Genomic DNA, 15,745 nt, shown 5'->3' with positions numbered 1-15,745 from the left:
TTATTTATTTGCATCACCCTCTTTCTGTTTCCATAGAGACCTCCTCAGAGTGGGCGTGACCCTCGCAGGGCACCAGAAGAAGATACTCTCCTCCATCCAGACGCTCAGGATACACAAAGCTCCACCCACCATGCTCTACTGACCAATCGCAGCCTGGTCACAGCACAACACTCAAAATGACCCTGACGCTGTCCACCGTTGTACCCGATCCAGCCAATGGGAACGCTTTACAGCCTGAAACACTAACTGATGCAGTTTCAACCAATCAGAACGAAGGAATGAGATGACTATTCTTTGACGGGCTGGTTGAACCTCAGGATTTCTATTGGCTCGTCTCGCTGAACCACATCCCGAGGTTGCTTGTTTTTTTAAATCCACTCTGAACAGCAGAGCTCACAGAAATCAGCCAATCAGCATCCAGCACAGAAAGGATGTTGGAAGACTTTGGAAACTATTCCTTATGTGGACTCTTCTGATTGGATGTTCCTCCACTGTAAAGACTAAGCTCCGCCCCTTGCTGGGAGCATAGCTTTCCCAGCCTGTTTGATGGCTGGATTTCCAGGGCAGGAGGATTTTCCACTGAAGAAACACCAAGAAAGAAAAATTACAGGCAGAAAATGACTAAATTCTGCTGGAAACACAAGCAGGATACTTTGGTTTGTACTTCCTGTAGAAGAAACAAACCCTTTGCAGGATGCTGCCACTGTGACCGCACAGACCTCAGAGCCTTTTAAAATGAGCCGAACGGGTTTTACGGTGACGTGGACGGTGTTTGAGTTTCTTCAAGCAGGAATCTGAACACACGTGTTTCTGAATGACATCTTGGGAATGTGGGACATGCGGGAATTCCAACGCACCGGTCGGTAATCTCCCTCTCAGTGGGATTATTTCCACACCAGCGTTCAGGACCATCTGAAGGGATTCGTGATGTGACCTGTCAGCATGTTCTAGCAAAGTTTCAGCATCATACTGTTTGTAATCTGTGAGGAATATTCTGGGTTGCCTCAGAAAACACCAGTGTACTTTTCAAGGAAGTCTTTGGGAATGTTCGCTCCCTGCTCAAACCAGAACTTCTCCAAATGTGACTCATCGGGTGCTGAAATTCTCTGGATTAAGGGAAGTCATGTGGGAGTATTTAACTGTACACACGGTAGTTTTCTCAATCAGACTGAAAGTTTTTTAAATTGTTCGGTGCCTACAAACGATCGAAGCCCACCTGTAGTGGGTTTCTGTGTTGTGAACGTACTCAAGTGTATTTTGTCCTCCAGCTGTAAGGCATCCATCATCTACATGATCTCCCCTTTATAGACTCAGCTCCCTGTGGCCTAAACGTACGTGACTGTCATTTATCAGCCTTTCACGTGTTGGGATGAAGCCACTGCAGGTTTAATGTTTTAAGACCATTTTCCACAGGAAGTGAAAAGCCATTCAAAGCTTCAGTGTTGGACACGAGGACTACGTTTGAGGACTACAGCAGACATCTTTTTGTTTAATCGTGAACTATTGATGGTTTTGTATCGTAGCACTTTTTTTTTTGTACCTGATATTTGATCGTATTTTTACACAAAGCAGGAGATCAGAGTTTTTATAGTAAACCTACATTTCAGGCGAAACGTCGTCTTCACTTTCTGAAGAGAAACGTATAAAAGCAATCTGCCTTAGCTTTCACGGAGGCGAGTGAGACGATCCAGGTTCAGGACCAAAGATCACATCTGCCCACTGGAGCGAGACTGTGCGTCTGCCTCGCTACATAAATGTTTAACGGCGGCCCACAAACCAGCTCTTCCACTTTTACAACACTAACATTAACCATCAGGCCAACATTTGGCAGTTTGCCTCTTCAGTCTCTTCTGTTCTCCGGCCAAACACTCATTAATGTGAGGAGCAGTGTTTGTTAGCGATGCTTCACAGACAGGAAATACCTGAACACCGCCATCACCTTCCTCACCGAGCCACCGTGTTCTTTAAAAATTTAGTTTTATATAAACTAAATTATTGTCATGGTGGTCATCGTCTCAGGTGTAACTCCAGCAGACGATGATCAGCCAGTTAAAACCACCGAACTAATCATGTGACCTGGAGGAGATTGTCCACTGCAGTGTTTCTGCAGAGGTTTGCATGCATGCAAAGGAGCTGTTGGGTAACAGAATATAACAGGTGTTACATTTTTGAACATCACGATAAGTCTCGTATCCTGTCGTTGCAGAGCAGTAACCTGGTAGGAACAGACGAGACTGAAAGGCCTCTGAGATCAGAGCTGACTGAAATATAGAACAAAAAGAAGGGATTGTTGGCTGTAGATCAGGGGTGGCCAACTCCAGGCCTCGAGGGCCGGTGTCCTGCAGGTTTTAGATCCCACCTTGGGTCAACACCCCTGAATCACATGATTAGTTCGTTACCAGGCCTCTGGAGAACTTCAGGACATGCTGAGGAGCTAATTTAGCCATTAAAATCAGACACATCTAAAACCTGCAGGGAGGCCTGGAGTTCCCCGCCCCTGCTGTAGATCCTTCGGTTATAGGGTGGGACTTTTGGATGGATGAAAACATGAAACTGCCAAAAGGAGCTGCCGACATACTTTGGTGGGCCTCCAGCTGGAGGCTGAAACATCCAGTAAACCTTCTGTCATCCGAGTTCTGATCATCAGGACTGAATCACCATGAAAAGTCTGAGTAATCCACTTCTAATGGTATTTTTACTGAATCGCATAAACTGGTTCATTGGTCCATTACCTGCCAGTCAAAGCACTAACGGGCCAATAACAGCTCCTCTTTGTCATGCCTCCTTTCTGTAAGTCACAGTGTTGCATGATGGGAGTTTGAGTCAGTGGCAGTCCACCATCGATCCACTTTCATTGGACAGACAAATGTAAACACTTTGTTTTGGGAAACAAATTTTATTTAAATGCGTAATTTTGAATGTTGTGAACTCAGCTCTGCCTTTTATACGTCCACACTAATGTATGAGAATATTTTTATTGTTAATAATGTTGTCATAAAGAAGGATGTCCACTGGGCGAGGGAAAACTCCAATAAAGATGCCCGACGACACGTCTGCTGCCTGTCTGTCTGCTTTACGTTAAAACCGGGAGAAAACTTTTACTGTGCCAAACGGTTCCAGTTATTTATGAAGTAAAACCAAACTCAGGCACCTCTTTGTAGCCGTGTTACGTCTGAGTCAACGTCAGTGACAAATACGTTAGCGCGCAGATATCAGAGGACGGGTTGTTTTGAGCTCGCAGAGGTCGGGAAGGAAACGTGGTTTGGCCTGATTTAAGCTCCAGATGAGACGGGATAGATCCACTCCAGGCTCAGCAGGTTAAACCCCCGATGGGAGCGTAAGAACACGGCGCTCGGCAGATCAAACCCAAAGGTGGGCCAGCTTTAAGACGAGCTACAGGTTAAGGTTAGGTATGAATCGTTGTAATTATGAGTTTAGAGCATCTGAGTCAGAGGGCTGGGTTTGGATTAGAGCGGGTTTATCCGTTAGAAGACGGGATTTTGGTTTTTGAATGTTGTTCTTTCAAGTCACGCAACCAGGTAACAAGGAGATCATTCTGTAGAGTGTAGATAATAATAAAGGGAACCTAACCTGCCCAACCCTGTGATTGGGTAGTTTTAGGTACTCCGCAGTAAGCTCGGCTTCACTTCTCTGCAGACAAAATGACGCCACCTTGGTACTTCATGGTTAACAGACTCTTGCAGTTCATGGTTACATTCTGCCATCGGCTTCATCCTGCTGGGTCATATCACACGTCCCAGCATCTGGTTTACCTGATCTAACAGGAACTGATGCAGTCGTCTTAGGAACGTTTCACACACAGGATCGTTTTAACGATTTTGATATCGATCACTTCTAAGGCCGCTCGTGGCCTCACTCTGAGCTGCAGCTCTGACCTCTCACTAAGAGCACATACCTTTAAATCCTCGGGCAGATGTCTTCAGCCTGTTTTGGGGCGCGGCTGAAGACCAGGGGCTGAGGCTCTGGAACAATCTGCCCGAGGTGAACGTTTATGAGAGAGCCTTTCCCCGTTTCACTCGAGATTTCATTTCCTTTCAACTACATTTTATTTCCTGCAGAATTTCTTTTACGATCTTTGTGCACATTTAGCTTTCTGACTCTGTCACATCATTATATCATAATATGTGGATTTAAAAAAAGAACAAAGACACTTAGATTAAATATATGACGACGCCTCAGAACAGTGATGTGAATATTTAATGAAACCAGGTTCAATTAATCTGATTTTAATCAGAAAAGATTTCCAAACAGCCTGATGATGTCATGTTTCCCCGACTGATCTGCAGAACAAAACACAATGAGAAAGAAAACAAGGCGTTATCTGTGAAACAAGCTGTAATTAAACCTCGAACAGACGAAGCGTGTAAACGTGACGGGTGTAAAACTGTCTCAGGTTCATTACGAGGAACGAGAACAACATCTGTCCTGCTGTCATCTTCTGATGATGTACAACAGCTCTCGGTTTTAGTCGTTGAGCCGCAATTTGTGAACTCTTCAGAAACGCCGACCTTTGACCCCGAGCTCTCTCCAGGTCCGTGTTACGGCTGCAGATAACGGCCTGTGTGTGGCGTGTGTGCAAATCATAGGAAACTTAAAACAGTCTCCTCGTTTCCTCTGACGGTGATGGTTTGAGCTCAGAGCACAGAAGAGTTTCATTTAACTTCAGATTGCCTTCAGTGTGACCTTTGACCCTCAAGAGACAAACAGACCACCAGCACTGAGTGTTTCTTATCAGGGCTGAGATGATGGAGGGATGGGCGGCTGACAGACAGAAGGCAGACCCGATGGAGGTCCGAGACATCGTCGTGTCTGCTGACGGTGCGTTTCATTTATAACAGCGTCGGGCAGGCGAGAGGTCGGGGTTCACTCAGAAGGTTTGTGTTTGTTTTAAAGATTAACTTCAGGCCTAATTCACAGTTACTGACAGAGATGAGCAGGGAGGGAAGAGACTCCTGAAAAAGTGTTTTTCTGTGTCTGTCGTGCTCAGGTCACTGCCACAGACCCACCAGCTTCTTCTAGAGCGAATCTTCAGATCAAAGTCTCCAGAAGAACTGTGGGAGCAGCAGAGCTTCTCAGAGCCGCTTCCTCCTGCTCCTCTGGGAGACAAAGACACAAAACCAGCTGACATCCCAAAAACCCTCCCTGAGGAGGCATCCACAGATAATGCACCACCTCAACTGCTCCCCTCCCCTTCCAGGCGCTTTTATTGTAATTTAAAGACCCTCCAACAGTTTATGAGCAAGCATTCGGCGACAGTAGGAAGGACGAAACCTCCATCGGGGCCAGGATCAGGAGCTGTGACTGGTTGCGGGTGAGGGAGGAAGACAGGAGCCTCCCTCTAAGCCTGAGAGAAGTTTCTGATGTTTGTACCAGGAAACTGGAAACGGTTCAAACAGCAGGCGTCTGTCTTCTCCACTTCTGACCACTATTTCAGGATCCCTCCGTTTTCTGTGGTTGAATTTGAAGCTACTTCCTGTCTTTCTGCTTTTCCAGTTTGTCGTGCACGTTAAAGGCAGTCGTAAAAAGCGCTTCCAAAAGCTTCAGCCCTGCAGTCTGAATGAGCCTGACGTGACTCGATTGATGCTGTGATGATGTGCTGAATGTGAAACAGACTGTCTGAACCAGGAGAACAGAGGCGCGTCGCAAACAGGAAACATACGTTTGAATGCTGAATGTTGCAGCCGAAGCCTCATAGTTGCAGAGAGCAGAAGGCCCTGTGTTTACTATAAGCTTACAGACTTTCCCTTTGAGCGCCTGAAATGTGAGAGCGTAAATGCATCCTGGGCTTGTTCCCCTCAGATGAGTCCAGCATGTGCTCCACTTTCAGCTAACAGATGTGAAAATTGCAGCCGAGCGACTCGGCAGCTGTCACTGATCATAATTAGCTTCTGAAATCTCCATTCACCGCTCAGCGCTCGCTCTGTGACGTCTCCCCGAGTTCCCTGAACCTCAGCAACTCCAAAGTAAGGAGCCGCGTTCCTCCAGGCAGGTAAGAGCACGCCGCTCCAGGCCGGCAGGTGTTCCACTTTAACGCCAACAAACACGCAGCGACGGCCACATGTGGGAGGTCAGAGGTCAGAGCAGCTCGAGTAGGAGCATGTGGTTCGAGTGACTGACAGTCGGCGAAACTCGAGCCTGAACAAACACTCGACAGTCTCGGGCTCTGAGAGCAAAGGCAGGGCGTTTTCTGCGACCCTTCACCTTCATTCATGTCGTTTGTGGCTCCGCGTACTTCACACATTCTCACTGATCACCATGACGATGGAGAGTCCAGTCGTTCCCGTTTCCGGGTCCAGCTTGCGTCCCGCCATCATGCGACTAATAAACCTGAAAAGCTGGCAGATGTTCCACCAGCTGTTTGTTTTGCAGTTGCTTTTGGATAAACTCGCTTTAAATGCGGTGCTGCCCTCAAACTGAGCATGAGCAGGACTCTTCAGTAAATCAGTTTCAGGATTTGATAACTGATATGTTACCTTTGGGGGTTTCTATTAAAAACAGGCTCCAAGCTTTTCTGGGGACTGTGATTTAAATCTTCCCCCATAAAGACAACATTTGACGACCTCCTCCGAACCCTTAATGACGAGTGCCGTGGTATATGTCAGTAAAGTTGTGGTTAGACAACTATTAGGATGGTTTCTGGGTTTTTCCAAGAGTTGCTGCACAGGCAGAGACCACCCTCACTAACTGGATGTCATCTTGTTCTACAAGCTGCAACATCGTAGAAACAGCTCAGTTCAGAAACGAGCTTCACGTTGTCTCCTAGCAGGCCTTTCAGACGTAAATACACTTTAAAGTAGCAGCGTCTGTGCAGGCAGGCGGCGTGGATAAGCCCTGTAATACTTCCTGTTTCCTGCTTCGGGACTAGCTCAGGTCCAGGTGTCTAACTCTGTAATCTTTATATAACTTGTTACGCATGTCCAGATACAAGCGGCTCATATTAGTTTCCTCCTTGGCTGAATTCAGGCTCAGACATCCAGCGGCTGCAGTAGAGCTGCTGAGGTGGTTTGAGCACCTGAACGCCTCCCTTTGAAGGTTTCTGGGCAAGCCCAGCTGGGAGGAGATCCCATGACAGCGCCATAACTTTTTGGAGAGTATTTAAATATTTCCCTGTCCCTGGCAGATTAAACATCGCTGAGGAAAAGGGCGTCTGGATTACACTGATCAAACTGCTGCCACCGTAGCCGAGCTTCAGATCAGTGGAGGAAAAAGGATGGATGTTACTTAATCGCAGGACATTTGCGTTTTTTATTGAAACCGCATGAAGTTCTTCCAAAACTCCTTCAGCGGTGCCAAGAAATCGTAGATCCTCCCAAAGAACCACCGAAACCTCTGAAACCTCAACTACAGCTGTGAGAGCTTAGAGGAAGACCTCTGAGAGAGCGTCCGAGCAAACTCTCCGGTGTTCCCGACGATCAAACTCTCTGACGTTCCCCTGAAACTGAAAAACAGCACAGCAAACACCTGAACCAGCCTCACGTTGTTCCTCAGAGGAACACTTTTATTACTGAGGTGCTCCTGAAAGTGTTTGTGAGCGAGTTTTAATCAAGTCTGGATCAGAACCACGAGCTCAGGTTTCACTCCTGTCCCTCTGGTCATGTGACGCCCTCCCCTCGAGAGCCTTCCACCCTGTGAGCCTCTCGGCGAGCTCCTGAAACTCCTCTCGCAGTCTGCCGCCACCGCGCCTCGACTCCCAGAGCTCATCTGACAGAAATGACTTCCAGACATGGCGCAGCGAGCGAACAGCGAGCGGGACGTCAGCAGCGCTCGTCTTTATAAATACCAGCTGCTCGCTCAGGGCACAATCTGATGTGAAGCTCTGCCGGGGCGGCTTAAAGCCCGGTTTAAACCAGCACAGATACTCTGTGTGTGTGTGTGTGTGTGTGTGTGTGTGTGTGTGTGTGTGTGTGTGTGTGTGTGTGTGATGTATAGGAAGGAACATTTCAACATGTTATTTCACTTTAATGAGCACATTGTTGGCAGAGGGACGCAGAGAAATGAAAAAAACAGGTTTGTGTTTCATCTCTGAGTGCTGAGGAGTGTGTGTGTGTGTGTGTGTGTGTGTGTGTGTGTGTGTGTGTGTGTGTGTGTGTGTGTGTGTGTGTGTTATCCGTAGAGGTTTTGGCCGCCCTCCTGCTCTCTGTCTTTGTCTCCACTGCGATCAGGACTGACAGCCCTGAAGTGCCTGAATACATGTGTGTGTGTGTGTGTGTGTGTGTGTGTGTGTGTGTGTGTGTAACAGTCATACATGTGATTTTTTCCAGTTGAAGACTCTCCAGTTTCCTGACAAACCTCCTGACCTTCAACATACCAAAAACCCTGGAAACTCTTCAAGCACCTCTGGATCCTCCCTCACAGCGAACCAGTGGGACCTCCTTAAGGACTCCTGGAAACTCCCCAATAATCCACTTGAACCCTCTGTAGGTCTACCAGAACCTCCTCATAGACATCTGGGAGCTACATGCTGCCTGAGTCTTTAACAACCTATGAAACTCCTCGAATCGCATCAATGACTCTCAGAACCCCCGGAATAACCGCCGAAGCTCCCTGAGGTCCAGGCATCACGCTCAGATATTCCTCACGTCCTGGAGCCTCACCAACATACACGAGCACAGAGCGATTGCACCGACAACCTCAGAACCTCTTTACAAAACCACAGGAGTAAGACTGCGAGTTGGTCCAACAACTGGAGCCCCTTTTCAAGCAGAAGCAGAAGCTGTGAGGACTGTTTCTTCAGCATCTTGTTGTGTCAGGGTTTATTCTGGGGGCTGGCTGAGTGTTACTAAGCCTACTTCTAACTGCTGAGTCAGCCTTTGTTAGCCTCTTGACATTGACCAGGTCACAGGCCACTTATCTGGGGTTAATTGAGGTCGAGTTGGGTTCATTTAGAGAACAAAAATGCAAATCTGAGAAGAATTTCCAGAAAAAGAAGCTGTATCAGTAGAATTAATTTGAAAGGTATCATAGGTGATGAAACTTGTTTCATCCTAACCCTTACTGGGGGATGTTAACCTCTAACCCTGACCTTTCTCTGGCAGGGTTAGACTCGGATGGTCTCAACAAGCAAATAGTCGACAAAGAAGTGTGGATGTTGTCTGAAGTCTAACCAGAGCCTGGAAGAGTTTCCAGTGACCTGCTGGAGTTTAATCCCTGAGGTCTAAGTCATAGTTGTTGACCCTAAATCTAAGCTAGCTCTAATCCCAGCCTGAGCCATCAGAGAACAAAGGAAGTCTCCGCTGTATCCGACGCACATCAGAAACGGTTTACGTCTTTTCCCAAACAAGTCTGTTTTCTCAGAAACGCAGGGCCAGGGTAGAGTCGGGGTTATCGCCTGACGGTGGCTTAGACCTCACAGGCTGAGAGGTTGACATCAGTCCTTAAACTTTACAAGCCAAACCTGAGTCTGGTCTTTAATCTGTCCTTCATTACAGTGCAGGCTCATGGGAAGGAACACAGTCAGTCTTTTTGATGCTGGTTCTAAAAACCAGCCAATCACGCACCACATCTTAACAATGGCCAGGTCACTGGTGACTCATCCAGGATAAGGGTTGGCTTCATAGTCCCCTCAAGTCACATTTGTAAGTTGTAAATTTAGAGCTGATCTAAGCATCCAAGATGTGAATATGAACAGCAGTAAAACTTTGTGCTCTCTGTGCTGAGTATTTGTGACTCCCTAAATAAGTCATACAGAGCACCCCAAGAACACGCTGCAGCATATATAACTCTGTAATTCCTCAGCAGTTACTGAAATATTTTTGCTCAGCCCATCGAATTAAAGCTGAGAATGTGCTCTGTTTAAATCCGCTGTGCTGACATGCAGAGCTGCAATCATGAGAATTAGTTCTCAGTCCAAACATTTTCAGAGTTCAGCTTAAAAGCAGCAGGACAAAGTGTCTGAATGAGTGTGCGCTGCTCTTTCACACTAATCGCTGGAATAATATTGTGACAGTGACTAATGGGCCCTTCAACACACACACACACTGATGTATTGTGTGTGTGTGTTTTCGCTCTGATGTTATCTGATCTGCTCTGAGTTCAGCTCTCAGCACTTTTATTTATCCTCTCCCCGGCGGCCATGTTGGAGCTGCGCAGTGTCCCAGTTTCATGAGACCCTGGACTGTTCCAGGCAACACACTCTAACTCACACACTGTGACACACTGGGACACACACACTGTCTTCATGCTCACAGTTTCTCCATCGTCATGGTGATCAGTGAAAATAATCACAGTTTCTCCATTTCAACATATTTTTCAAACATCTATCTTTACAGCTCAGCGTCTACAGGACGTCTTCGGTGAGTCTCCAGCTGTTTAACAAACCATTAGCACCTCTGGAAAAACAGCTACATGTTTTTCAACCTGCCCAGATCATTTTTAAGACATCAAACTCACTGAAACGTCCTCACAGACTCGAAGAACTTGTTTCTTAGTTGTTTCAGAGACTGTTCGAGCCACTAATTCTCCCTTCATGATAAATAATCAAAGCCATCCCTACCTGAGTAAAGAGCTCCTGGGAAGTCTCTTGACCAGCAGAAACAGTTTGTCAAACATGTTGCAGCCTCCATAGAGCAGCCTGTCCAGCTTCAGGAAGTCTTTCTTGGATTCATGAGAGGATCATTTTCAAGTCTGATAATATCTGAACGACACATTCAGATATTCAGATATTATGAAGGGCCCTTGAAAACCTCATTGCATCCTTAAGTGCTCCAAACAGCCCTTTGAGACATAAGATGAAATAAAAGATCCCAACACTGCCATCAAGGTTCTGTTGACCTGTTTCATAGACCCTCAAGTCGTTATCAAGAACACAGGGACTCCATGAAGCTCCCAATAAACATGGGAATGTCCTTCAACTGTTTCAAGGACTTCAACTATAACTTATCTCCACATTCCAACGTTTCTCTTCTCTTTCCCGTCACCTCCAGCACAGTCACAGGGGACAGATGACCTCCACGACCACGTGTCTGAGGTTCCTCCAGAGAAGCATCCTGTTCCTCGCTGTGCTGCTCACAGGACATCAATGGTGGTCTGAGCTGACAGCAAAACATCTTGAGATGAACAGAAAGCTTACATTAGAGGAATCTACTGGAGGATGCATCAGAAATTATAAACGAGCACTTCAACCTTCCAAAGATTTCACACCCTGAAGTATCCTGGCATCTCCTAAGCCCTCGCCCTCTCTGTTTCCAGGACTGTCTAGGACCTGGTGTAGCCATCAGAAAATCCTGAATGACCTCAACAAGCCTCTCAACATGTCCTTCAACCTCCCAACAAAAGCCCCAAATCTCCTTAATCTTACTTTGTGCTGTTTCAAGGACTTCAAGTGGCTTTTTAAGAAGGACAAGACTTCCTTTAGGGAAGTAAAAAGACACTGGGAACTTCCTCAGCACTGCATCCGGAACTTTGAGATCCAGAAAACGTTGTTAAGAACCTGAAGATGGACACTACACCTCCTGGAGCAGCCTTGTAACCTTCTCCATGACCTCTATAACATTTCTCAGGGTCTCTGTTTGAAGCTCCTGGAGCACCTGGAAACAGTTTCAAGGAGACACAAACACACACTCAGCTGACATGTGTGTGTTGTGAAAGAAGAGACAGGAGGCCTGTCGCCATGCTAATGATCATAGCTGTCAATCAGCAGGTGATCAGTCAGCTGATAGGCTGACAGGCTGACACCTTCCTTCCTGCAGCCCCCCACCCCCCGACCTCACCATGAACCACACACACACACACACACACACACACACACACACACACACACACACACACACACACACAGTAACAGGATCTTGTTTTCAGTCTTTTTGAAGGCTGAAACTTAATGACCGGTGACTCACACACTGCAGGCTGTGTGTGTGTGTGTGTGTGTGTGTGTGCGTGCGTGTGTGCGTGTGTGTGTGTGTGTGTGTGTGTGTGTGTTGAAGTGTCTCAGATTTTCCTGCGGTCCCATCAGACCTTGAAGGTATCGCTGATATCAGATGATGTATTCACTGTCTGCGTGCTCTCTGCATATTTGCTTTGTGTGTCTGCAGACACGGTGAACCCGCCTGTAATATAATACATGTAAGAACAGAAACACACGCACTCTGTCAGGTGTGCTTCAGGTGTCTGTGAGAGCAGTGCATTGTGGGTAGCTTGTCAGAAACACTTCATACAGCTCACAGACGTTTGCTCTGCAGTTCAGTGATCTTCTCTGGGATTCTCAGGACAACACAAATATTAAAACATAAAAGCATTTAAACCAGAGTTTGACCTGATCTACATATAAGCTTAAAAGGCTGAAGCCGAACTTAAAGGTGAATCCACAGAGAGGAGGAGAGGTTCTCTTTGTGGAACCTCAGTGCTGCCTTCAATGCCTTCCTTCAGTTCCAGGAGACGTCCGACCCAGGCCTCCAGCACAGCTGCCTTTGGACACAGGACAGACCACCGCTGCTCCTCCTGTCTCTCAGTACTGGAGCTCCACGGCGCTGTAAGCCTCCCTGCAGCACATTTATACCCTTGCACCTCTTTGATCTGGAGGTCACAGCAGATTTCACTTCCTGGGAGCTCTGAGGAAGATCAACCTGCCACAGCACCTGCTGGTGTCCTCCTGTCACCTGACCTGTGGGATCCAGGTACAGCAGGAGTAATCAGACTACTACAGAGAAGACAAACACACCCACACCTCACCGACCCCGTTACACGGCATAACATCACACTGATGTCACATGTTTTACGTGAGTCGTGCAGGTCGTTTGCTGCAGCCTGGTGCTTTGAGGATATGAGCACCATTTTGATAGTTTGTCCTGCAGTCTGAGTGGCGACACCTATCTTTCAGGAGAGTACTGCAGCGCCTTCACGGCGAACATAAATCAAAATGACTGCAGATGAAGTCACCGCAGCATGTGGAACGACCACATGGCGGCTCTGGGGCCTGTACACCTCTCTGATACTGTGTGCACGCATGTGTAGGTGGTGCGTTAAACTCTCTGCAGGCATGCGGCGGTCTGCACAGACCCTCGCGTCTTACATCACTGGGACCATCGTGGAGTCAATGAAGGGAAGCCAGTATAGGAGAAATCTGCTGTCTCCTTCTGGTCCCAGTTTTAGGACATCCTGATAATAATCAATTACAGTATTCCAGCCTAGATGGACTAAATGCATGATCTAGTTTTTCTGAGACAGGATATTTGAGGATGATGACGGGTGAGGCAGTCCTGCAGCTTTATGTAAGCACAGCTTGGATGAAAGGATGAAAGCTCAGAGCCTGAAATGAGCAGAAACGTCCACTTTAAGCATGAAACACAACATTTAGCCTGGAAATGGCTGAATGTGCTACTGTTTCTGACTCTGCTCATACAGCACATCTGGAACACATCTGCATACATGATTCATATTTAGAGCAGCCCTCTGTGTGTGTGTGGTTTCAATAAACACTTTGGAAGCATCAGGATTTCATCAGCACATATCTGATGTCTCCTCGTCTCTGTCATGTTGCTCTTTTCCTGATTTAAACGTACGAACTGTGCGAACTTTGATCGTCTCTCGTCTCCGAACAAAAGCTCGACGCCGCCCCGCTCCAGCTCCCTCCTTCCGTTTGATCCCTTAATGAAACATTTAAAAAGCGTCACGGTCTGGGCTCGGAGCGCCGGCCTTCACGAGCTGCTTGTAACCAGAAAGTCAAAGTCTTGAATTGTGGAGCCTCAAATATGCGAAGCAGCTCAGTGAGTCACCGAGTTTCTCTCCTCGGGTTGCTCTCCCCTGTCCTCCCTTCAGCTCTGGTGCTGCAGAGCAGAAACAGCAGAAGTGCTGAAAAGCAGAAGTGTTATCAGCAGAAGTATTCAGGGTGTGACGGAGGAGTGTCGGCTGCTCCTGCAGGACCGGGTTAAAGTGTCCTGGCCTTCACTGCAGGTTTCGTGCCAGCTGTTCAGGTGATGCTGTTTATTCCAGTTTACACACATCTTTTTAAAACAAAGACGTGGCCACTGTGACATCAGCTGCTTGTTTCTGGACCTCTGAATCTTCAGCTCACTGATGGCTGCCATCATGGCTCATGGTCATCAGCCTCAGGTCAGCCTTCATCCACTGGTTTGTTTCTGGGCATAAATATTATTGCCTTTTCTCCCTCAGCATGAATTTTCCAGCATGATCTCATGTCCACAAACATGTAAAGTGTCCTGGTGCTGTCAGGAATCTGGACTGTAAATAAAAGATGAAGCTGCCCACATTTTAAATCAAACCGCTCACGTCTCAACAGAAAACGGCTCACGGAGCGCAGAGATCAGCTGAGCAGGAGGCTCGTTTCCTCAAAGACCAGACGAGTCGCCCCCTGCTGGACATTAGAATAAACTCCTCATTACATCATTACAAATTATGATCTGTTGACACATTCAGGACATTTTTTCACACATTAAAATCATGAATGTCTTACATTCTCACTGGACGTTATTTCCATCAGAGTGAATCGGGATCTGCGTCGGTCCATGGGTGTCGAGGTCACAAGGTCAGTACTGCGGTGTGAGCGTGTGCAGGTGTGACAGTAGGTTCAGCCTTCTCAGTGATCGGCTTCCTTCCTCTTTTCTTCTTTACGATGTTATTATTATAGCTCAGTTAAAGTCATACAGCTATAATTCTGTTATTGCGGCTTAATGTCTGAACGTGGTTGTTATGGAAACATCACTGCAGGCACTTGTCTTTAGTGACACTTGGTAAGAAACATGTGGTATTTCTTTACTGTGGGACGGCTGTAAAGAGGAAGTGATGCAGCTGAACTAGTCTGTGTGTTTAGATCTCAGCCGTCGTTCACACAGCATGAAGACCCCGTCAGTGTCCCTGCTCCTCGGTGAGTCCACACTTATCCAGCTCTGTGCACCCACAGCGTCCACACACCTGAACTTCACTTTAAACCTGCTCCAGGTTGAATTATTACGGCACTCTGAGCTGTGCTGTTAGAAAGAGGAACAGTGAAGAACAGGAAGGTTAGTGTCTCGTCTTCGTGCCCTTGTGAACTTTTTCACAGATCTAAATTCAGTTTTTCTGAAGTTGAACAGGAAAAGAGACACTATCAAACTCACATCAGCAGACAGAAATAAACTTTATTTATAACTGAGTATGACTCATTTCTAAAAGCTTCATGCTTCTGATAGTCAAGGTGTCTGTGCTCTGACCGCAGCTTAGCTGTTTGTTAGGACTGATGTGGAGTCACATCTGGGATCGGCTCTTATTGTTTGCACGATGATGGACAGGCTGACAGCAGGGAGCAGGTGGAGGTATGCACAGGAGAGAAGTGTGTGAATGAGAGGGAGACAGGTGGACATGAAGGAAAGGGAGGCAGTGAAGGTGGAGGGTTCAAATACCGTGGGTCAACCCTTCAAAGCGACGGATGGTGCAGGGAGGGTGGAGATGAGTGTCAGGGGTGATTTGTCTCACACACACACACACACACACACACACACACACACACACACACACACACACACACACACACACACTTAGCATGTGTGAACAGCGCCCTGCTGCACTTCCTCTCTCTATGTCAACACTCACATATCAGCACTGCTTTATCATCATTACACTGATTATAATTATACAAGATTATAGTATAGGATTATTAAGATTAAGATTATTGTATAGGATTATTAAGATTAAGATTATAGTATAAAACTATTAAGATTAAGATTATAGTATAGGATTATTAAGATTAAGATTATAGTATAAAACTATTAAGATTAAGATTATAGTATAAAAC

General features: G+C 46.7%; 1 protein-coding gene across 1 annotated transcript in view; it reads left to right on the top strand.

Moving 5' to 3' along the window:
• The window catches only part of LOC146712703 (ephrin type-B receptor 4b-like), a 35,984-nt gene extending 32,934 nt beyond the window's left edge, over positions 1 to 3,050 (top strand). The window contains exon 21 of the mRNA XM_085452091.1: positions 37 to 3,050. Within this exon, the coding sequence (XP_085308217.1) occupies positions 37 to 142 (106 nt within the window). The 3' untranslated portion in view covers positions 143 to 3,050. The remainder of the gene's footprint in view (positions 1 to 36) is intronic.
• Positions 3,051 to 15,745: the final 12,695 nt, after the last annotated feature.

The sequence above is a fragment of the Copadichromis virginalis genome, linkage group LG3, assembly GCF_057382275.1.
Source record: "Copadichromis virginalis isolate Kocher_CV1m ecotype Utaka linkage group LG3, C_Virginalis_male_GT1.1, whole genome shotgun sequence".
NCBI classification, from domain to species: Eukaryota; Metazoa; Chordata; class Actinopteri; order Cichliformes; family Cichlidae; genus Copadichromis; species Copadichromis virginalis.
The sequence above is the reverse complement of the archived record's forward strand: the minus strand, read 5'-3'. Positions and strand labels throughout refer to the sequence as shown.